Raw genomic sequence first — 24859 nt, 5'->3', positions numbered from 1 at the left:
CACACTGGTTCTGGCCCCATCGGCTGAGGTCAAGGGTGGCAGAATGCAAGCAGCTCCCTACAGCCCTTGCTCTGGGGGCAGCCGGGGCCTCTGGAGTAAGTAGGGTCTGGAGTGGGGAAGAGGAGCCCCACAGGTTCCAAGTGTCCCTGAGGGTGCAGGGGGCAGGGACTACCATGGTTGCTGCCTCATCAGCTCTGCTGCTCCAGACTCTGTCCCCAGCCCAGTCTCCCTGTGCCCCCACTGGCAGGGGCGGGGCTGGGACAGGGTCCAGAGCCTCACAGAGGCTTGACCAGTGGGTATACCCCAGTTAGCTCTGGGGCTTTGCTTCTGCTGTTTCCACTGTGGAGCGATAAAGGGCAGTGTCCTTGGCCAGAGGAACTTCCAGATTCCTGCCCTGGGACCCGCACTGCCAGCAGGTGAAAGAGATTTTTGTCCCCCACCTGCATTCCAAGGTTTCTTCACTGTTAGCTCCTTCTCTCCCTCTAGTCCCAGGAGGTGAGGAGGACCCAGAGTGGCCAACTTTGCTGAGAAGCATCACGGAGATGCTGCTGAGAAACGGACCGGGACCGCATAGACCTGTAGTGCCACCTAGAGGACAAGTGTCCCTGGGCTTCAAGCTGGTGCACACAGACTGCTCATTCAAGTTAACCCAATTTATAAAACCCAGGATCCACTTGAAGAAAAAAAAGGGGGGGGCGCCTGGGTGGCTCAGTGGGTTAAGTCTCTGCCTTCGGCTCTGGTCATGATCTCAGGGTCCTGGGATCGAGTCCCGCATCGGGCTCTCTGCTCGGTAGGGAGCCTGCTTCCCCCTCTCTCTGCCTGCTTCTCTGCCTATTTGTGATCTCTGTCAAATAAATAAAACCTTAAAAAAAAATCATTTCAGTGATTTCTCCTTTACACAGGCACGCCTTTCAGAGCACCTTTCAAAACGTATGCCCCCATCCTACATTTTAAGTGATGATTTAACAAAAAAAATTACAGTTTTTTTCCATGAAGGCGGGAAGAGGTGGCACTTACTGTGTGGAGTGAGGAGAAACTAGGAACGCACTGGATCAGTCTTCAGAAAGGCAATGCAGAGATACTTGGTTTTACATATTATTCTCATTCTTCAAGCTTTTCTTTAAGTCATGAAAATGAAAACCAAGGAGTATGTACAGGAGGAAGAACTGTTCCTCCCTTGCTTCGATCCATCCAGGGTAGAGGCCACTCATTCTTGATCACGTCCTATTTAAATGCCAGTGACTTACAGATCTGCCCCCACCACGCGCCAGACTCCTTCCCCTAGGTGCCCGTTCAGCATCTCCGCTGGGATGTCTGAACCCAACTTTCTCCTCCCCGCGGCTAGGAAGCGCAGGAAGCACGGGAGTCATCCTTGACTCTTTTCTCTCCCAACCAACAGCCAAGCCAGGAGGAGATCTCCAGTTTCCATCTTCAGAATATAAGCAGAGCCTGGCAGGTTCTCGCTGCCCGGTTGCCGCCTTTAGGTCCGACACCAGTGCTGTTGCTTGGCCTGGATTGCGGCAGTGCCATCCTGACTGGTTGGTCTCCCTGCTCCCCACGCTGTCCTTCCAAGTTCAACCAGGCAGGCTGAGGCATCCTTTCTGTAAGTCAGGTGATGGCTCTCCTTGACTCAAAAGCCTACAGTGGGTCCGTTTTACTCAGAATAAAAGCCAAAGTCCTTACAGTGGCTTCTCAGGCCCACGTGATATGCACGCAGCTGCTTCTCTGCCTCCTCTCCCACCCCTCTTCATCTTGCTCCCCCGCGTGTCACGCTGGCTCTTTGCACATGAGGCCACTCCGGCTTTAGGACCTACTCTTCTCCCAGGTGTCTGCAGTGATCACCTCCTCTGAGTGTTTGTTCAACTGTCAGGACAGCGAGCTGTCTACCCTGACCAACTCCTTTATAATCATCGAATCCAACAGTCCTACTCTAACAGTATCTGCTCAGCTTTCTTAACCTTGAGGTGGTCACTGACATGCACTTTGGTTAGTTCAAAGTAGGGCGCCTCTATGTCCCCATTTGCCTAGGATATAGTTCCAGGTGACACTTGTTGCCCCACAGTTATAATAATAACAATAGCCTCCCCTTCACTTTCCGGTAATAAATATACCACTTACTGGTATCAAGACTTAAGTTCAGTAATTTGCTCCTTGCACATTTATCTCAGAATGAATTCTGAATATCACTTAACAAAGTTAAACTGGTGTTCAAATTAAAAAAAAAAAAAAGACTACACCAAAAAAGAAACGGTTCAACTTAAAAAATGGGAGGAGGACTTAAAATAGACTTTCTTCAAAAAAGATGTAGGGATGGTCAATACGCCTGGGAAAAGATGCTTGACATCACGGATCGTTAAGGAAACGTAACCCTGAACCACAGGGAGGTGCCCCGCACCCCACCAGGATGGCGATTCTAAAAAACAGAAAAGGACAAGTATCTGTGCAGAATGTGGAGAAATTGGAACCCCTTGTGCAAGGTTGGTGAGAGGGTAAAAGGGTGAAGCTGCTATGGAAAACTGTCAAGTCCTAGAAATATTTCCACTTTGGGGAACATGCCCAGAAGAACTGAGGGCAGGGCCATGAAGAGATACTCATCACAAAAGCAACGCAAGTGTCCACGGGTGCATGGAAGGATAGACATCATCTATACACACAATGGAGTGTTCTTAGAAAAGGTGGCAGTGCAGACACGTGACAGCACGTGACGCTGGGTGAGATAACCCAGGCCCAAAAGGACAGCTCCTGTAGGATTCCCTTTCTGTGAGGGGCCTAGAGTAGTCTAAAAGCAGCAGAAAGAATGGTGCTTGCTGGGGGGCAGAGAGGGGGGCTGGGAGTCTATATTGAATGGGGCAGAATTTCAGCTCTGCAAGACGAAGCAAATCCAGAGGCTACCGGCAGTCGCACAACAGTGGGAATGTATTTGATGCCACTTAAAAATGGTTAAGATGGTAAATTCTATAGTATGTGTATTTTTCCTCAATTAAGAGATTTCTAAAAATCCAAAAAAGACATTAAAGGATCAGAAGTTAGAGCAGTATTTATTCCATTTTCTTGCAATCGTATTATCTAAGGCATTTGTGGTAATTATATGGCAAGAGAATACAATTTCTTTTAAGGCCTCTGTAGTTGGACTTTTGTGCAGAAATATATCATATTTTGTATGCATTTGAGAGAGCTTATTTTATTCATGAGAAATACATCTTTGCCTCATTATCCCTTAATCACACCCAGCCACTTGCAGTAGAGGGCACGTCTCATTTCGTAGCTGCTCCGAAGATCCCCTGCTTTGCTGTGGCCCGGCCCAGACAGTACGAGGGGGCCTCGCTGCATCCCCTGCCCCTCAGGCCATGCTCTCAATGATAACGGCAATGCCTTGGCCACCGCCGATGCAAGCTGACCCAACAGCGTATTTCCCGCCCCGACGCCTAGAAGAGAAAGCAGTGGCTGAAATCTACTCAAATAAAAAACAGAACTCATTAGAAAATTAGAAGAACTAGAATTAATAATGACCACATCTGCATTATTCATCCTCATTCAGCTCAGTGTGTCTCAATCTTTTCTCCAGGCCTCAATACTGATCTATAGTTCCAAGGTAAGGAATTCAGGAAACAGTATTTTTATTAAAAGAAGTTGTTAACAAAGAAGAGAGAAGCTGAAACAGATCTAGAAGCTGAGGTGTGCTCTGAGAAAGGAGAGGGGCCAGGAGGTCACGGAGATGAAAAGGAAGCTGAAGAAGGGCCGGCCTCTGATTTTTATACAGTCCAGATTTTCATGGCACAGGAGAGAAAGGGCAATCAGTGAGGTGTGCCCTTGTGAACGGATGGGTAATTTAGAAGCATTTCTTGTCCCTTGCATAAAAATTAGATTCCTCTAGACCACGATCTATGCTTGTTCAATCCTAGAGAAACCACCTAGGAACTTTCTGGTGCACATTACTCATTTTGACTCCGTGAATTATTAAATGAGGGGCACCTGGGTGGCTCAGTTGGTTAAGCAATCATGACCTTCAGCTCAGGTCATGATCTCAGGGTCCTGGGATTGAGCTCTCTGCTCAGTGGGGAGTCCGCTTCTCCCTCTCTCTATGACTGCTTGTGCGCTAATAAATAAATTCTTAAAAAAAAAAAAAAATGAAATGAAATGAATCCCATTTACCTTAACCTAACAGGAGCCAGAGTGATTTTTTTTTTTTTGCTTGACTTATTTCGTTTTTTGCTTCTTCCTAATAGAGCAAAATGGCTCAAACTACATAGTACCAGAAGGAGGCGCTCTTGTATTAAAACTGAGAAGTATCATACCCACAGAAGGGCACTTCTGGAACCCTGGCACCGGTGAAGGAAACACTTAGCTCAGACCCAAACGAGCAGTTTGCTCCGGTTTCTTAAATGACAGCACCTCGCTCAGAATCCTCCCAATATTCTGTATGTTCTCCTAAAGAACCATATCTCACTTTTGTAACTGGCACGAGAGTGTAACAAGACGACAAACAAGGCCTCGGCAACACAAGGAAGCGTGCACATCCCAAGTGTAGAGCCCTAACAGGTCAGCTGGGCCATCTACACTGTCAGCCGCAAAGGGTGTGGCCATTATAACACGTTCCTGGTGAGCAGCAGTACATGGGGATATGAGGACGAATGAAAAATGCCGGACTGTTCTGAAGAAACCCAAATCCATGCATTTTTAACCAAAGATGGCAAATATGAAACGTAACAACTTCTACAAATACCTTAATTCGTGAACCAGGTGTGCCATAATTCTCGATCCAGATCCTCCCAGGGGATGACCCAGGGCGATGGCTCCACCATTCACGTTGGTCTTACTTGGGTCAAGACCCAAACTCTTCTCGACTGCTAAGTACTGAGGAGCAAAAGCTTCATTCACCTAAACATAATCAAAACACAGATAAAAATCCTCGCTCATAAGTTGATTTTTAACTGAGAATGTCCAGTCCTACTGATGACTAATTTTGCTTTTTTTCCTATTTAAACTACCTTTTATCTTCAACCACTCTTTGTGAAGATAATCAGGTTTGAAAATGGGTGTAATTTACTAACCGATACTTAAGTCAACTGCATCCCTCGGAGAAAAACCCTCAGCAATGTTGTAAATGGATACCTAGTGAAGGCAGGGGGAGATGGCCCACAGGTTTCAGAGCCAGACGGATGGCTCAAATCTTGGCTGTATGCATGTTCTTTAAGCTCTCGACACCGAGGTCCCTTCAACAGTAAAATGTAACTGTAGTGCATCCTAGGAGTTACTGTCAAGGTTAAATGAAATCGTGGGTATTAAGGTCTGGTGTTATTACCTGACACATACCAACAACTCAGTAGATGGTTTGTCCTATTATTTTTATTACTACTCAGTACTACTAGCCATTCTTCTAAGAATAAACTGACACACAACCGAGGATAAACCTGCAGAGCCAGATAAATAGAGGAATTGTTACCGTGTTGGAATCTAGCAGATCTGAGAGGATCATATTGTATTTACTCAGCAAGGTTGGCTATGAGAATTACCTTCCTTCAGGTTCATAGCACTATAGTTTTATATGATCTTAGAAAATTTTATAGGTTAAAAAACTGATTTTAAGAAAGCTAACTTTTACAGAGTCGAAATCAAAATCTAGCCTTGTGTTCTTTTCTACTGTATTTTGTGCTTTTCCAAGATGGTGTTTTGTTTGTCCTTAGGTCCTGCATTATTTTCCCATTTTATATGGTCATGTTTAAGGTGGTACTAAGGGAAGTGGAATATGAACCAGCGAAACTAGGTTTCTGAGCCAAGGTAAAACTACCATGATCATCAAAAGCCCCAAAGACAATCCTATAAAGCTATGTCCTTGAGCACATACACATCTATAAATGATTATGAACAGCTTCGCAGAGCTGACATATTTAAACAGAGCTTTAAGTGTGAAATCTAGAGTCAGAAATCCAGGAATATTATTTGTGAATATGATAATTAAGCAGCTGCCTTGAGGCTTTAAGAATGGAAGAAGAAGAGCTTGAAGGATAAGCTGTTTGTCTAAAACCCTGGTTTCCTGGATGAGAGATGATCACACCTGTGCAGAGTGACAAGCCCCTTCTCTACCAATTTAGAGAGACTTCCTTTGTTATGTTATTTCCCAAAGTCAAGCAGCAAAGATATTTAATTACCTAAAATTTTCGAATCGTCCCCAAATGTAAAATGTATATAATCCAGCTTTATTTTCTTTTCCACTCTTCCTTTTAATTGTGCTAAATGCTTAAGATGCCTTTGCTCAAAACGAACATTAAAAAAAAAAAAATCGTGGGGCGCCTGAATGGCTCAGTGGGTTAAGCCTCTACCTTTAGCCCAGGTCATGATCTCAGGGTCCTCGGATTGAGCCCCACATCGGGCTCTCTCCTCAGCAGGGAGCCTGCTTTCCCCTCTGCCTACTTATGATCTCTGCCTGTCAAATAAATAAATAAACTCTTTTTAAAAAATCACCATACTTATAATAATAAACTTAAGTTTTCTATGCCAAAAATTATCACACCCCAAATCTAGCCACAACTATGGTGTAAAAGACAAAGGTAAGTCTGAGGGATGGAGAGTTTTAACTTGGTGCGAGGGCAAGAACCAAGAAACTTCTAGATTTGGCACCAGATATTAATTTTTCTATTATGTCAATTCTTTGCTTATATATTTTTTCATTTTAATGCATCAGAGGTCGAAGTTATTCTCACCCACCTCATAGAATATTCAATTCAACAAACACACTGGTAGTCTAAAATGAAATATTCTTGTAAGGTCCTAAGACGTTTCCAGGAATTCATATCTTAGTAGGAGAAATCAGGCTATTTTAATTATTTGAATATACGTATTTTAATCAGGTAGAGAAAAGTACCTATTCAAAGCACGTAGTGGAAGTAATACTTGGACACATGTAATCTGGAAAGGCTAATAGCACGGAAACAAAAAAAGCTATAAAATACCAAATTAAAGCCATTCATGCTATACATGTTAGTAGCTTATTCATGTACAATAGTCTTAACACTTACCTCTACCAAATCCATGTCCTTAAGACTCCGTCCTGTTTTCTTCAGTGCGCCGCTGATAGCAGGGACGGGGCCTACATAAGAACAAAATCAGTTCCATCTTATGTGGCAGTTATTAGTAGCCACAAATCTTACCACCTTAGCACATTATGCAATGATGGGACCATAAAAAACCAGAAAACAGAACCAAAGTGAAAAGATGGTTGTGCAAAAGTGCAAATGAGAGGCTCACATGGAGACTTCTGCCAGAAACAGCTTTAAAAGCTCAGACAGGGGCACCTGGGTGGCTCAGCTGGTTAAGTGTCTGCCTTCGGCTCAGGTCATGATCGATCCCAGGGTCCTGCGATCGAGCCCTGCATTGAGTTCCTGCTCAGCAGAGAGCCTTCTTCTCTCTTTCCCTCTGCCTGCCACTCTGCTTACTTGTGCTCTCTGTCAAATAAACAAATAAAATATTAAAAAAAAAAAAAAGAGAGAGTTCAGACAGCCGAAGGAGATCTCTATGGGGTTCTGCAGTCATTGACAGAGTGTGCCTCCTACCGAAGGTCAAGGCAGACTGAGTGCTCTCCTGGGTCACAAGTAATATGCATTCCCAGTAGAGAATGACTGGGAGAATGGCCACTCTGAATTTTTCAGGTCCATCTGAACGGAAGACAAGAAACGGCAGCTGTATCTCCACGAGGGCACAGCAAGACAGGAAACCACAGGCACTTGAAAGAAAAGATACCTGAAGCAAAGGAGTGTTTCTATTGCCAATGGTAGGCAGAGATTTTAAACAAAACCACCCCCATGGCAGAAACGCAAATCTACCTAGTAAGACTTCTGAAACTTTAGCTCCCAGATTACTGATGATCACCAATGACAGTTTAACGCTGCTCAAGATTTTCAAGTTATATTGGTATTTTCTCCTGAAAGGTAAAAAAGCTGGCTGAAGAAGATTATCTACTTCACTATTCTGAGAGAATGGAATGACCATGTCTAAAAAAATTTATGCGTTATGTTCTACTGAGTTTAAGTAGTCAGATACTCTGCAACAAGTGTCATACATGTGCCTAAGGGAATATAGGCAATCGGTCTTTACAAGAAGAGCATGATGCAATCCAAACACAGTGTGCTTTGTTTTGTCACCTAAGTTAAAATGTTCCTTGGACAGCCGTCTGCTTACCGGCGAAGGGCATCTGGTTAGCGCTTTTCAATCTGGCTACCGATTTAACATAAAACCTAGTTCTAGATTCTCTTTGAATGTCTAAGGCACAAAAATAGGACAGTCAACAGCGGAGCCAGCAGTTAGCCAGCATGGCCGGGGATAAAGTACTCTTACAGGGGTCAGAGACACACGGAACCAAATGCTGAGGGGCTAACTTGCTCGACACACCTCCTTGTCTTCATCTCCACAGTAAGCGTGACTCAGTGCATTCTTATTAACTCAGAATCATTACGGTCAATTGTTAAAAATACGCAGGGTCACAGTCTGACTTTTAAAGGACTGTTCCCGTAACACTGTTACTGGACTTCACAGGGACCCAGAAAGTTGTAATAATCTTGTTGGGAAAAGGAGACCTCATTTCTAGTCCTGCCACTAATAGCTATGTGACACTGAGCACCTGTTTTGGGCTGTAAGCTTCTCATCACAAGTGCTCTGAACTGGGTTTTAACCTTCTTTTTAACCACTGGAATCCTCCCTACAAATTAAGCCCAATAAAAGATAAAACCAGAGCTGCTATAGCTGCAGAGGTTCAAGGTTTCCTCCACCACTGCTGCCACAGGGGAGTTCCCTGTGGAACTCCCAGTCAGGGAACACTGACTGTCTTTCCGTGTGTGTCCTTCCTGGGAGCCACTGCGAGAGCCAAGTCCCCGCTTTCCTCCCTTTTCTGGGTCAGCAGCTTCTCTGGAAAGGCTAAGGATTGCCTGATGTTGGATAACTACATAACCCAGGGCACCATTCTTAGCAACTGGAGTGATGAATCAATCCCCACCACTCAAAAACCACTCTCCGTTGTTTATTCATTTGGGGCAATCCGTGTAGTCACCTTGTTTAATCCCATACAACAACCGACAGACAGCTGTTTAGTGAAGGGACATCTGACACTGGGGCATTTGGCATTTATGTCTCTGCTTAAGCCCTGAGGGAAAAAAGCAATCCTTCCACAATGGTATTCACTGTACTGCAGGCGCCTCACTTAAAAAATACTAGTGCTGGAAGCTTTGTCCTGTCCCGTCTGTACCCTCATACCCCAAAGAAAAGGCTACAAAGAAAAGGCCAGCATCCAGACCCTGGAACAGAAGAAAGGAAAACTACATTTTCTTCTTTTTCTTTTTAGATTATTATCTATCTAACAGAGACACAGGGAGAGAGGAACACAAACAGGAGGGGTGAGAGAGGGAGAAGCAGGCTTCCCTCTGAGCAGGGAGCCGGATGTGGGCCTCAACCCCAGGACCCCAGGATCATGACCTGAGCCAAAGGCGGACGCTTAATGACTGAGCCACCGAGGCGCCCTGGGAAAACGACATTTTCTTCGCTATGTTAATGTACCAGAACCTATTCAGTGATATTAAACTGAAAAGAACTGTGAAAGAACTACTTACCTATATCAAATAAATTTGATTGATCATCAAGACGAGCCAGGTACACTTAAACCCCACACTCCCCAGGCTTCACCCTGGAACTACTGAAACAAAATCTTTTGGGGTGGGGTTATGGGTAGATTTTGATGATCATTTGGGGTCTGGGAAACCACTGTTCCAGACACTGAAGTGATAAATACCATACTTTTTAAAGCTACTTTCCATCTCTAAAGCAAAAGCAGTGTTTTGGTGAAAGCAAGGAGCTAAAAGCTAATTAAGCTTTTAAGCCTGAAACATAGAAAAAACTGACTTTTAACAGATGGTCACATAGCTTATGGTTTTGGTTAAAGTAATCTGAAACACAGTGAAAGTGACAAAATATAAACAGATACAGTTGGGTATTTACTATGTCCCCAGTGAGCACAGATGCTATTACTTGAGAAGAACTTTGAGGGACAGACCGAAGGATCTCCGAGAACACAGGTCAGCAACAGGTCGTCCCCCTTCTACCCTTGGATCCTACTTCAAAATCCAATTTAGTTGGAAAAGGCCTAACTGCGCTCATAGAAAAACCTCTGGACCCATCGAGAATCTAAATCTAGCCCCAGAGGAGCCTTTTCTTTGGGGTATGAGGGTACAGACGGGATAGGACAAAGCCTCCAGCACTAGTATTTTTTAAGTGAGGCACCTCATCAATTCTGTTTCCTGGAGAATGATGACAGACATTACTAAAATTCAGCATATCTGAGGTTCCTAGGAGCACATCCAGCAAAAAGCTGTTTCTTTTCCTAATTTGTATCTTTCAAGCCAAAAGGAGCATACAGCAGGCCCTTGAACAGCACAAGTTTGAATGGAGCAGGTCCACTTACGTGCAGATTACAGTACGATGAATGTATTTGCGTACAGTTTTCTTAAGAACATTTCCTTTCCTCTAGTTTACTGTGAGAACACAATTCCTTCTCCACGTAACATACAAAGTGTGTGTTAAAAGCTTATGTTACGGGTCAGACTTCTGGGCAACAGGAGGCTCTTAGTGGTTACATTTCATGGGAAGCAACAGGTACTTGGACTCCGGCTGTGTGATGGTTGGCACCCCTTGTGCCCACATTGTTCAAGGTCAACTATACACACTTGTAGGGAGCTCTCCTCATCTCTGCCAAACTGAGATCCAAGGGAATCCTTCATTTTCCTATGAAGTGGCAGCTGAGCCAGGTGGGTGGGACTCTGACTTCGGGACAGCACAGTGGGAAGAGCACTGGAATTAGAGAGGCCCGGTTCCCATCCTGGCTCCATCACTTACCCGTCTGGAACTTGACAAGATAACCTCCCTAAGCCTCCATTTTCTCCCTCACAAAGGGGTTGTGGGAAGAGGAAAGGAGACACACCAGTGGCCGCATGCACGACACCCAGCGTTCAGCCATCTCTGTTTGGCCCCAGGATCTCTCCTTGCCTCGTGTCTCCTGTAGTCAGCACCTTGTAATTCTTCTGTTATATGCTGGGAGCCAGTCTTAAATACAGACAGTGAGATGTGATAACTGCCCACGAGCAGTCTTGGTTTTCCTATTGGGCCCGGCACAGGTTTTCTAGATTTGTTTAAATGACTGATGACCAATCATTTCTCCACAAGTGACCTTGATCTGGCTACTGTTTCAGGTATCTGAAGGCCAAAGACAACTTCTCTCCAGAAACATACACTACAAACTTACCAATACCCATGATGGAGGGATCACATCCAGACACGAAATAGCCCACAATTCTTGCCAGTGGTGTGAAGTTATGTTTTTTAACAGCATCTTCACTAGCTATGATAACAGCTCCAGCACCATCGGATACCCCCTTGGAAACAAAAACAGGAATACTGACTAGAGGGCAGAAGGACCCAGTTAATCAAGGTTTGAGCTAATGCGGTAGTGTTAAGATTGTGGTACTATGTAAGAAACAGCATCACAATCTGGGCTACGATGAGGGCTCACAGTGCTCCAGGAACTGTTTTAGGCACAGAATCTAACCTCACCAAGGGAAAACAGGAAACAATGTCCAGGAAAAGATTATGTCCAGATATGGGGAGATGTAAGGAATCTGCTGAGTTGTATACATCAGAAAACAAACAAACCAACCAACGAACCCAGGAAAACTGGAATAATAACCAAGCAGATTTCCTTCTACAGTCCTTGTAATATTTTGAAAAGACTAAGAAACTGGAAGAGTATTATATGCGATTAAAGTATTTTGTTTGGGACTATGAAACCCCAATTAACTGAATATGAACGCTACCAGTTGAAGGTAAATAGCTAAAGACTAGCACGAGAAGTCTCCAAAAGACTCCACAGGACTACTTGGCACTGAACATGGCAGCAAGAGTCCAAGGTGAGCTGTGGTGTCACCTACCGAGGCGTTGCCCGCGGTCACGGTTCCCTCTTTCTTGAATACTGGGGGGAGTTTAGTTAACTGCTCCAGGGTCGTCTGGGGCCGAGCGTGCTCGTCTACCTGCATTGTCTGTTTCCCCTTCTTCGTCTTCACCTCAATGGGTGCCATCTCATTATTAAAGTAGCCAGCATCGTTAGCTGAAAGAGGAGCAAGACCATCGTGAGAATGGGAGAAAAAGAAGATACAAGAAACTAAATCAAACACATCCTTCAGTTTCGGCTCTACCCTTTCCTCGCAGCCGACTTTAACATAAGCCTCTGTTACAGGTACAACTTACGCTGCCTCTCGAAGGACTTAATACACTGCCATCAATCTATGCAAATGTATTCTGCCTCTTTTTAAAACTGTAATTTTGATCTTTTTTACTGTAATTTTTTTTTTAACAAGGTTATCACTAGACTACTAGCAGTCCTTGTCTGTTAGCTACAGATAGAATAGCACTAAGTAAACTTAATGTCTCATTTAAACTGTTCTGGGTGAGGTAAGAAGTAAATTGAAAAGTCACCAGGTCGTACAACAATAACGTATTGTACACTTAAAAATATTTAAGGGGGTAGAGTTTATTTTAAGTGTCTTTACCACAGTAAGAAAAAAGAAGTTGTCTCCAAAAGAAGTTATCGATCTAGGTTACCAAGTAATCTATCACTGAAATTTAATGACAAGCAACCCAAAGAAATTCTACGAGTGATTACCGACACAGTTGTGAGTGAAACAGCTGCCCTGCTTCCACCTCCACTGACTACAATGGACCGCAGTAATCTACAGCCTCCAGAAACAGAATATGCCAGGAGTGAGACCACCTTCCTTCTGACAGCCCTTTACAAGAGCAGGCTACACACTTCCCTTATTTGGTTTTCATAACTCTTAGGGGAAAACGGGAGGCAAATCTTCTTTATCTCAGTTGTACAGACGCCCAGTGAAAAAAATGACTTGGTAGAGGTTGGTTAACTTGTTTATGAGGCAAAGGTAGACACAGAGCTGGTGCCTCCTGGCCTCCGGACCAGCATGCTCCCACTTTAATGTGTAAGAAAAACACAGAGAATGAGCTGGCCGGCATCCACTCCATCCCACTTCTCCCTCTGAAGAGCTAAGATGAACTTCATTCTCACTACTCCGAGTACTTAACGCCCCTGAAGAAGAGTTGCTGCTCATTTATAATAGTTTAATTTAAAAAACCTTTTTCAAGAGACTTCAACTCACCATACTGTCATGTTGCCCACCTTGGACTGGTCTGACAGTAGTGAGAAGTGTTATACCAATGGCACCAGAGCTCTGGCCGCAGAGAGTTCTGAGTCTTCGAGTCAGCGCAACGCGCAACGATTCTCAATTAGGAATGGGAGGAGGAAGGCGCACAATGGGTCCTTTCCAAACATACCATCCCTTCCTCGTGAACAGGATATGCCTCACAGAGGAGAACACCCTCTCTGGGCCCGCAGCTTCCGGGAGCCATTGTCTCTCACAGAGTATCAAAGCCCTCGCAGCAGAGTGTTCTACGTGTTCTACTGACATCAGAACCACGGAAGACAAAATTCAAGTGGCCAGATAAGGTCAATTAGCAATGCCACTTTTTATGTAGCATTACTGTATTTCAAAAGAGAAACTCCCGGTTAATTTTGCAATCATTCACAGAACATCTAGTCATCTAAACACAAAGAAATGATGAAAAAAAGTGACTTTCAAAAGGTACAATTTTAAATAAATATTATTATATGACCATTATAATCCGAAAACGACCAAAATCTTCTCTATTTTTTTAAACCCAGGTATAACTGATATACATTATATTAGTTTCGGGTATACAACCCAACCATTCGTTATCTGTGTATACAGGATTGCATAATGATCACTGCTCTAAATCTAGTTAACATCTGTCCCCATACATAGCTGCACCAATATTTTTTCTTGTGACGAGAACCTTGAAGACCTACTCTACTAGCAACTTCACGCACGCGCTCTACATTGTTATTAACTACGATCACCATGCTGTATGTTACATCCCCAGGACTTACTTTATTTTATAACCTTTGACTCCCTCTGCCCATTTCACCCACCCCCCCCAAGTTTTCTTCTGTTGACACTTCCAACATGCATCGCACTGACCAGCTTTCCACCTCTGCTGGGACTGCAGGGCGTACTTGTCACAGTCTTCTCTGCTTATGTTATGTTTTGCAGCAAGATTCTCCGCGGTGATCCCCATGGGGAGCCGGATGTGCTCATCTGTTAATCCTGACCACAAAGCATCTTCCAGCTATTGAAAGACATGAGTAGTAAGGTGATTTGTTAAAGTGTATCTTTTGAAAGTAATATCTTTACATTTAATTAATTGTCCCAATAAATGAAAGTAAAATTACGTTTTCTGATTATTATTATTACTATTACTATTATTATTATTCATCTTTGGTTCTGGGACATTTTAAAAAACAGGCAATGCCATAATCAAATGCACGCATCCTCACTGTTCAGGGAGGGGACACAGGAGATCATCCTACAATCAAAAACGAAATGACCGGGGTACCTGGGTGGCTCGGTTGCTAAGCGTCTGCCTTTGGCTCAGGTCATGATCCTGGAGTCCAGGGATCGAGCCCCACGTCAGGCTCCCTGTTCAGCAGAGAGTCTGCCTCTCCCTCTCTCACCACCCGCCCCCCCCGCCGTATACTCTCTCACAAAGAAATAAATAAATAAAATCTTTAAAAAGAAAAAAGGGGCACCTGGGTGGCTCAGTGGGTTAAAGCCTCTGCCTTCAGCTCAGGTCATGATCCCAGGGTCCTGGGATTGAGTCCCGAATCAGGCTCTCTGCTTAGCAGGGAGCCTGCTTCCTCCTCTCTCTCTCCTTCTGCCTGCCTCTCTGCCTACTTGTGATCTCTGTCTCTCAAATAAATAAATAAAATCTTAAAAAAAAAAAAAAAGAAAGAAACCCTCCAGGCTACATTTTTAAGAAATCTAAACCTAACACGGGGTCCTCATGCGATGTTTCCCTGTAGCCACCTATGACCCATGATTCTGCGCTCCGCAGGATGTGCCTGAGCTCCTTCAGTGACAGGAACAGCTGGTTCTGTCAGCTACTGGGAGGTGGAAAACCCCACACAGGTTCCTTGAGGAACAGAAAAGTTACTTATTATCCAGTGGGTCAGCTCTGATAAGGGGGCTCCCTTGTGTCTTCTCCACTGCCCCTCATCATCTTTGAGTCACTGACCTGTCTTTCCAAAGGTTTTCTGAATGCTTGGTGTCTAAAATACTATTTCATATTTTCTAGGTCTTATTCTTTCCAACTTTCAAAAAGGCCAGGGGATGAACTAGGTGAAGTGTGAACCAATCATTGCTGTTGGAAAATGCTAGCAACAGAGAATGTCATTAGCCCTTTCCCAGGGGAGGGACAGCATACTAGTACCCTCTGTCAGTACTGTCATTACCGTGCCAGAGCTCTCAAAGATGCGAAGGTCAGTTTTTGTCTGACTGACTCAGGACAACATCATCTCTATTCAAAGAGAATCTTTAAAAAAAAAATTTAAAGAGCAAAATAAAAAAAAAAAAAATCAATAAAACAGAGTAGGTTTTCTGTGAAGAAGATACCTATTCAATGGAGACTGCTCCAGGAAGAAAACTTCCATAAATCATGGTAAAGATTTAATTACTGGGTTTACCATTTATTCAGTAGAGAAATTAATTATTTCAACCTCTGCCTACTTTTTGATCTACCTCCTCCTTTCCTCTGCCTCCCCAGTGTATTAATTCCATGATCAGAGGCGTGGTGAGATAAAGTCTATGTGGATTTTTTAAATGCGGGTTAAGATGTCAAAACTAAAACCAGACTGGGGTTTTGAAATAGTTTACAAATTTCAAGTCATTTTTGTATTTTGTCAATCCCCTATTAATGAAACTGGTTTCAAAATCTGTTTTCCCTCTCCCCAAATGGTGTTATTAAAATTATTAGCACAGGGGCGCCTGGGTGGCTCAGTCATTAAGCAGCTGCCTTTGGCTCAGGTCATAATCCCAGGGTCCTGGGATCGAGTCCTGCATCAGACTCCATGCTTAGCGGGAAGCCTGCGTCTCCTTTCTCCCACTCCCAACTCTCTGCTTGTGTTCCCTCCCTCACTATCTCTCTGTCAAATAAATAAATAAAATTTTAAAAATATATATTAGCATAAATGCATGACAAATCATTTTTAAACATTTGAATGGTTCCAACCTTGAGATCTGATCCAAACTTGGTTCCAAAGCGCACGTTTCTGACACAGTATGGGGACTGGCTCATGCTTTCAGTTCCTCCACATAAGACAACTTCGGCCTCTTTAACACAAATTTCCTATTGGAAAACGAATGCGCAGCAATAACAATAAAACTTTTATTGTGACAGAGGTTTGTATTAAGCAGTAAACTAACAGTAAATGTAATGGTTTACAGTCTCAAAATGAAATACTTGTCAAATCATGGTAAAGCACATGCCACAGTACCCATCCCCAAGACACAAGGGGAGAAAAACCTAACAGACGTCAATTGTGTGTGCGCAAGTGACAAATTCTACCTATGTTTTGGCAAGGAATGATAATTCTTACCCTCGAAATAAATACTGAAAATCAGCAGAGATATTAATGCCTGGTATAATATATAGATTATCAGCGGAGGATAAAGAATAAATCCTTTAAAAAGGCGGAAGAAGAATTTATCCCATTAATGCAGGAGTCTGCTGCAAGTAACAGACCACACACAAGAACTGAGTTAACTGAGGAGGATCAGAAAAGGAAACCCATTTCTTCCTTCTAACACCTCCCACTATTTGCATTTCTCAGGAAAGAAGCAAGAACAAGCCTCCAAAGCCAGTCTTCACAGTGACTGCTAAGAGAATCAGGGCCACTGTTTCAGATACATTGTTTCAGAAATAAATTAACATGAAAATTATTCATCACAATATGTCCACGTCCTTCATTCTGTAAGAAAATGAAGATCTGGACAAATAAAATTGGATTTCACTGTATCCCTTTCCCTGTGCTCACGGATCAAATGCATTTGTCCAAGTACCCATCCCTTAAAAAGGAATGCACTTCTTACCATCCCCTAAACCCTCCAACTTTCTTCCTAGCCTATAGTCTTTATTCCGTGTTTCACAGGCCTGCGTTCAAGTTCTGTCTCTGTAACTTAGTCAACTTACTGATCAGTTTCCTTGTCTGTTAAATGGGAATAGTGATAGTTCCCGTCTTACCGGATGGTTGTGAAGACTAAGTAAGATACTGAATGTAAATCTAGCATAGGTCAGGCACACAGGAAGCACTCGATAAAAGTGAGAGTCATGATTAGCTTTAAAAAAAAAAATGTGATAAAATATACCTAATTTCAAATTTACCATTGTAACCAATTTTAAGTGTATAGTTCAATACGTGCATTCACAGTGTTGTCTGACCAACCACCACCACTCATCTCCAGACGTCTTTTCGGCTCTGCAGGCTGAACTCAGTCCCTGTTAAACACGAACTCCTCCTTTTCTCCTCCCCCAGCCCCAGCAACCACCATCCTCCTTCCTGTCTGTCTCTATGAATCTGACCACTCATATGAGGGAGATCATACAGGATTTGTCCTTTTGTGGCTCATTTGTTCCACTTAGTTTGTCTTCAAAGATCCATGAACAGCTTTTAAGGAACTGTGGATTCTTGTATTCCTGTGTACTTTTCCAAGAAAAATCAAATACTGACCTTTCCTAACGAAGCACTATAAAACAAAAGCCTACGGTGTTCTACTGAAGTGGGGCATTTTCTCCAACAGCTTTTAGCATTATTTTCAGAGAAGTAATAAAACGTTCCCATACCTGACATCCACTCACAATGGACTGGAAACCAGAGCCACAGAGTCTGTTAACAGTGAGAGCTGGGACCTCTTTTGGGACTCCCACCCGCAAACCAACATGCCGGGCCAAATATGCAGCATCTGAAGAACTCTAGAACAGAGGGAGAAGACAAAGAATGTCCTCTATAAATCTTGGCAACAAGGAGGACAAAATACACAGAAATGTTGGCAATCTATCAAAAATAATAAACTACATGGCTCTAAGGTAGGACACAATGTATACAGGTATAGCATGTATTTTATGTAATACATTTGTTTATTATTTGAATAAAAAACACAATGTGGTCTGCTGGTTTTTAAACACACAAAGTCCGAGAAATCCTTATATTACTATAGTTAAAATAATTCTTGTATTAATAGAAGATAGAAATTTGTAACAATTACAAATGTTTAAAAATAAAATGGGCTATCTTAAAATAGTATGTTCCTTAAAAGAGAAAGTATCCGGGGTGCCTGGGTGGCTCAGTAGGTTAAGCCTCTGCCTTCAGCTCAGGTCACGATCTCAGGGTCCTGGGATCGAGCCCTGTGTCAGGCTCTTTGCTCAGCATGGAGCCTGCTTCCTCGTCTCTTTTTGCCTGCCTCTCTGCCTACTTGTGATCTCTGTCTGTCAAATAAATAAATACAATCCTTAAAAAAAAGAGAGAGAGAGAGAGAAAGTATCCAAAGCTGTAATTTTCAACCTTTGTTGCATACCGGAAAACCAGGACAGCTTGACGTACAAATGCTTAGCGTAACCAAACCAATAAAACCGGAAAAACACAAGCAAGGCAAGGCTATCAGTAGATACTTTTAAAAGCACCCAGGGAGGGGCGCCTGGGTGGTTCAGCGGGTTAAGCCTCCACCTTTAGCTCCTGTCATGGTCTCAGGCTCCTGGGATCTAGCCCTGTCTTGGGCTCTCTGCTCAGGGGAGGCCTGCTTCCCCCTCCCTCTCTGCCTACTTGTAATCTCTGTCAAATAAATAAATAAAATATTTAAAAAATAAATAAATAAAAGCACTCAGGGGATAATGTGAAACTGAGGCTGAGACCTGTTGACCTAGGGAGGAGAGAGTTAAACAAGGACCCCAGGTTCCAAAGCAACAGTGCTGGCCCGGCTCTGGGGTCCCAGAAGAGCAGTGATGGCAGGTGGTCTGCTACAGATTTACCAGCTGGTTACAATCTGCACTTCAGTGTTTTTATAGGTTTCCTACCCTATAATCCCAACCTGTGTATTTGTTCTGTGGTTTTGGTCTCCTGTTTATTTATTTGTTCTTTTTTAAGATTTTATTTATTTTGAGAGAGAGTGTGCACAGAGGGAGATGAAGACTCACCGCTCGAGGAGAGCCTGATACAGGGCTCCATCCAGGACCCTGGGATCATGACCTGAGCTAAAGGCAGACGCTTAACCCACTGGACCACCCGGGTGCCCTTAGTCTCCTGATTAATGGCACACAAGTAATACTACCAGGTAACCAGAACCAGGTGTCAGTGTGTTGAGACTGTACTGTGTTTAGCATGATAGGAAAATTGTGAAAAAACACATACAAAAGATACAGTGGCATAAAATGCAGAGCTGGAAGCGGACTCCCAAGGTGTCAGACTTGGCGTGGGAGTGGGAGTGTGTAACGAGCTTCTCATGCCTGCATGGATGCAATCAGTGCTCTCGGCCTTCGGGAAAAACCTGGTGGAGTGGGTTCAGCCTAGATAAACCTGGTGGAGTGGGTTCAGCCTAGATAAATCGTAAAGGACAAAGGAGTAAATTGATACCATACACAGCAGTGCTAGCTCTGTCTGTATAAACAGAGAAATGGGCTGAGCCACAGAAGTTTAAACCATCTGGTTGTCCCACACAGTAACACAAACCAGGGCTTGGATGCACCGTTGTATCTCATGTCTTATGGACTTCCAGGCTTTCCATCCTAGGCACTTTTGGACAAATCTTTGTCCTTGCTCAGGGCTTTATTTTGGGTTTTGTGGGCATTTGCCACATGGCATCCCTCAGCTTTACAGGTAGACAGATGTGATTCAAAACTTGTGTTCAAAGGTGTTCCTTATTGAGGGGTAATTGCTTACTTGTTGAGAAATAAGTCATGCTTCCCCACTAAAGGGGGCATGGGGGTGGTAATGCACAAGACAAGCCATGCCATAAGCTACTAGAAGAACTTCTGGATGGGAAATTTTAGCTTTGCGTTTTGTTGCTTTACTTCCTAAAATAACTTGGACATGTTCCTCACTGGTCCATCTGATGTGGAAAACAAAGGCAGAAGAAAAAAATATTAAATTTCCTTACTACTCACAGCTCACTGACAAGTCCTTGAAGCAGATCGACAGTCCTCTAAGAACTCAGCTGCCTTGATGTTAATAGTTTCCCAATGGCAAAAGGCAATCTTAGCCCCATGCCCAGGATCCTGTTAAGCCTACTTCAACATATAAAAATTCCTTTTGCCAGGGTTTTCTGTTTTGGGAGTCACTTCCCTTATAATACTCTAATGTCCAGACTGGCAAAACAGGTTGTTTTATAAAATCAAGCAGTAGTCTGAGGTAATACAAAGATTATTTTTAGGTCAGGAGTCAGATCTGGATTGGAATCTAGACTCTGTCATTCACTAGCAGTGTGAACTTTGGTTTACCTAACTTTCAAGGTCCTCACATGGGAAGTTATCTGCAAATGGATTCCCAAGTGCCTTCTTTGTAAATAAGAGTAGAGTAGTTACGATTGAGTTGTTAAATTCTAGACCAACTGACTGAATAAAGATAGTTTACGGAGATCTCGCTGATGGCATACATACTTACTTGTATGGATATTTTGAATATGGTCCTACCTGATGCTTAGAAACCAGGTATCTTCTACTTTGGCCACTGTATTCCAGAAAGTAACTGATAATTTTTCCTTTTTTTTTTTTTTTTGTTACATATTCTCTAAGTGCTCCCAAGAAATGACTCTACGTCCCTTTTAACACCAAGATTTGTGGGAAGAGCTTAGTACAGGTGGAAGAATATTGAACCAGAAGTCAGGAGCATTCCAGCCCAGGACTATTACAGATCACCACTCCGCAACACTGCAACTTCCCTGGAGGTTTCCTCATGTGTTAAGAGAGGCCTGGAGTTCTATAAAATCTCTAGGGTTTCTTCTGACTTTTTAATATTCCATAAATCTTACTTGGAACTTAACCCTTTTTAAAAGTTCCTATTCCTGTTTTATTTTTCAACTGAGGTATAACTGACATAAAACATTAGTTTCAAGTGTACTATGTAATGACTCAGTATTTGTATAGACTGCAAATGATCACAATTAAGTCTAGTTAACATCTGTCATCACATATATGATGAGAGAGCAGAAGGCTAGCTGAAGACAAGACATAAGCTGACACAGGGCAACCTCCCCCTAACCCCCACTCTGGGGTGGGACATGTGGGACATTCTTCCAGTAATCTCCCAATTATGTTAACATTAATGCCTTGCCAGAGGGAAAAACCACCTTAACTTGACAATGGCAAGGTCTCTGTCTTATAGGTGGGTCTTCTTTAACATGAAAACCCTTTTGAAACTTTCCTTTTCCTTACTTTCCCCAACTTCCCCTATATAATAACCATTCCTCAAGACTCTGCCCACAGGTCCTGTCCCAGTGCTTTAATAAAACCACCATTTTGCACTGAAGATGTCAAGACTTCTTTCTTGGCTGCAGACTCTGGACCTCACCCCACCAAAGCTCACCTATATTCCAAAACCACATTATATAGTTAAACAAAAAAATTTTTTTGAGGACTGATGTGAGGCTGGGAGCAAATGGTCAGAATTCTTGAGACACTTCTGGTACAAAAAGGTACTTTTATTTAAGCACAGGGACAGGACCCATAGGCAGGAAGAGCTGCACTGGGGCTGTGAGTGATTACATACCTTGTAGTTAGTGGGGGTTACAGACAGCGTAAGTCCCTATGGAATTTGGAAGCAGAGCTTATCCAGGACCTTGAGGGGCTGGCTGCTGCTTAGATAAGGTTCTTTACTTCTGTCTAGTAAAATATGAGTCTTGAGACCTTTCAGGTGTATGTAAGTGGCGTCTGAAAGATGACTGCTCTCTTATCAGCAATAAGATCAGCGGCAAGTAACAGGAACAAGAACAAAGCTGCAGTGGTAAAGTACTAACCCGTCCTTGATGGGGCGGGAGGGGTGTTAGAATCCCTACCTCAGGAATTCTGTCTGGAGACTACAGCGGCAGTAAAACACAGCCTTTGTTCCTGTTTCTCCCATCAAGGACTTTTAATACTTATTAGCACCTTTCAAATGCCCGGTACAGTATTATTAACTATAGTCATAATGCTGTTTCGTTACAGCCCCAAGACTGACCGACTGACTTAGAACTGGAAGTTTATACCTTTTTGACCTCCGTAACTCACGTAATTCTTCTCATATATGAGAACTGCTAAGGACAGAATACTTTAGTACCTTTAAAACCTTTCAAAACATCACTTAGTAGATTCCCATTATTCGTAGATTCTATACTCGCGAATTCACCTACGTGTTAAAAATTTCTTTGTATGGGCACCTGGGTGGCTCAGTGGGTTAAAGCCTCTGCCTTCAGCTCAGGTCACGATCCCAGGGTCCTGGGATCGAGCCCCGAATTGGGCTCTCTGCTGGATGGGTGGTGCCTAAGGCTGTCTGGCTGCCTGCAGTAAAAAATAATGGTCTGGAGATTTCCAGGACATTTACTCACTGCCAAGGGCACACCTACATGGAAATGAACTTCACCAACAATGCTGTGCAGCACATGACAGACTTTGCAATCCAGTTAAACAAGAGGAGCTTTGGGGTCATCCCCAGCACTCCTCTGGCCGACCACACACCACAGATGCGAAAGCAGCATGTGGATGTCTCCCTGCCTCTGAACACCTTAGGTCCTGTCACGAAGATGGAACCTCTGAGTAACTGCAGGTGGCTGTGGAAAACAATGTTTGTCTTCTCCTTCAGCTTCTCAGCCCACTCAGGGTGCTCTCTGTAGAAGACTTCAAAATGGTGCGCCAGGTCTTCCTTGCAAGTGGAAGGCCATTCCCAGTGAAAAAGAACTTCAGTTTCAGATTAAGGAATGTCCATTAAATACTGACAGTTTCCAGCAAACTGCAAAACAGCAATGTTTACTGCCTTGCCAAAAGGAATGTGGAAGGGGAGGACATGCTGTACCAATCCTTGAAGCTCAATAATGGCATCTGGAGTTTGGCTAAGCTATGTATCCAGCCAGGAAACCCACACGGCACGGTGTTGCTGAAGTGCAGAGCTCCCGAGGTCTCCCAGGACGTCTGTGAAGTCTACGGCAGCATTTCTGAAAAGCTAATAAACGGGTCTGGTGCCCTTTGGCCATCCTGTGACTGGTGCAAGCCAGGAACTCTTAACTGGAAGAAATCGTTTTGCCATGTAGACTCTGAACCCAAACACGCTGATGCCACACCCCAAGGCAGGGACTGGTCTAAGCTGTGCTGCCATCACGGCACAACCTGCTGCATAGTTTTAGCTTCTCATTAACATCTGTAAGCACCGCTTCAGTCACTTCCCACCTCTTGTCACATACCGCTGCCACCTGTCCTTACTTGTGAGCTTCACCATAGTGTGTCAACAGCTGGAATTTTTGAGCGGTTTGATATTTTGTAACTGAGAGCTCATTTGGAAAGCAGAAAAGGACAAAAATTATTAAAGGAAAAGTGTCACTGAAGAAAAAAAATGAATGAAGCCCTTCAGACTCCACTGCAAACAAAACTGGTTGTTGCTAGAAGCGAAATCTCTATGAGTCATGGCTCCGGAGCGGAGGTGGGGGGTGGAAATAATTGCACACCCGTTCTGGAGCCTTATCCCTGCCCCAAGAGCTGAGCACGTGGTGGAGGTGGTGGCAGCAGCCTCCAGTCTTCTCGGCCTGCCTCTCCTAGTATGGAACAACCACTTCCTGAGCCAGCAGAACAGTGACAAGGTACTTGCAGTGGCAATGCACTCTGCATGGAGCTTCTGTTAAGCCAAGGGCCAGGAGGAAGAAGGAAGCCCCATCTCTTTGGCAATACTTCAAAGAAATAGACAGCTTTCATTATCTATGAAATGAGGTGATCTATTTTGTTGACCTCAACATAGCAATATAGAAGGTAAAGGAGTTTCTTATTTCCGTAACAAATACTGACCGAGGTCCTGCTGGTTAAGAAATTATAAGGGATGTCTTACACTGACCAGGTTTTCTACCCTTCTTAGTTGGTAAACAGAGAGAGCCAACTAACTTTAGATAAGTCAAGGAAATGAATCTGATAGAGAAACAATGAAATGTAACTCCAATGGGATAGATATAGAGCTTCTAGATTATATGGTGGCTTTGATGTATGCCATCACTTCTATAGTCAAGGATTACTTAAATCATAAATACATTTAACTATTAACTAGTTCACTATTAAGACATATTAAGTTACCTTCTTAATAACACGAAGCAACAAGAATGAATACCGACCTCCCTTCTGCCCTACTGACCTGGATGACATTGCCTACAATGACACTGTCAATGGTCTCAGGTGAGACCTTGCCCGCAGACAAAGCAGCCTTGGCAGCAAATTCAGTCAAGTCGGTAGCCGTGAAGTCCTTCAGAAGACCTCCATATGCTCCAAAAGGGGTTCGCTTAGCGGCAACAATGAACACACCTGTAAGCAGAGACAGATTCCTCAGTGTCCCGAACATGCTTTAAATAATCTCACTATGAAACCTAGTACTAGGTACTGTTTTCAATTAGAACTTAGACAATTTTTGTCCCAGAACAGTACATGGAACAAGTCCCGCTCACAGAAGCAATCTTTTAAGGAAGGGGTATCAGCTGGAGCAGTACCTACATGCTGGCCCCCAGAACTGCACGCTGCAACATAAATCCATCCTGGTAGACAACATTCTTGTCCTCCGGTGAGCTACAATGCTAGAAACATTTGTTTAAAACTAAAATACTGGGGTGTCTGGGTAGCCCAGTAGGTTAAGCGTCTGTCTTTGCCTTTGACTCAGGTCATGATCCCGGGCATTCCTGGGACCCAGCCCTGC

General features: G+C 43.5%; 1 protein-coding gene across 2 annotated transcripts in view; it reads right to left on the bottom strand.

Moving 5' to 3' along the window:
• Positions 1–3019: 3019 nt before the first annotated feature.
• Positions 3020–24859, bottom strand: part of ACAA2 (acetyl-CoA acyltransferase 2) — a 28587-nt gene continuing 6747 nt past the window's right edge. For both annotated transcript variants that reach the window (XM_082699269.1, XM_082699270.1), the window contains exons 2-10: positions 24308–24474; positions 17800–17928; positions 16189–16305; positions 14103–14250; positions 11964–12139; positions 11282–11411; positions 7017–7087; positions 4724–4878; positions 3020–3425 (exon numbers count right to left, since the gene is read on the bottom strand). In XM_082699269.1, coding sequence (XP_082555395.1) covers positions 3341–3425; positions 4724–4878; positions 7017–7087; positions 11282–11411; positions 11964–12139; positions 14103–14250; positions 16189–16305; positions 17800–17928; positions 24308–24474 — 1178 coding nt within the window. In that variant the 3' untranslated portion in view covers positions 3020–3340. The remainder of the gene's footprint in view (positions 3426–4723; positions 4879–7016; positions 7088–11281; positions 11412–11963; positions 12140–14102; positions 14251–16188; positions 16306–17799; positions 17929–24307; positions 24475–24859) is intronic.

Source organism: Mustela nivalis (assembly GCF_964662115.1).
Source record: "Mustela nivalis genome assembly, chromosome: 14".
NCBI lineage: Eukaryota > Metazoa > Chordata > Mammalia > Carnivora > Mustelidae > Mustela > Mustela nivalis.
The sequence above is the reverse complement of the archived record's forward strand: the minus strand, read 5'-3'. Positions and strand labels throughout refer to the sequence as shown.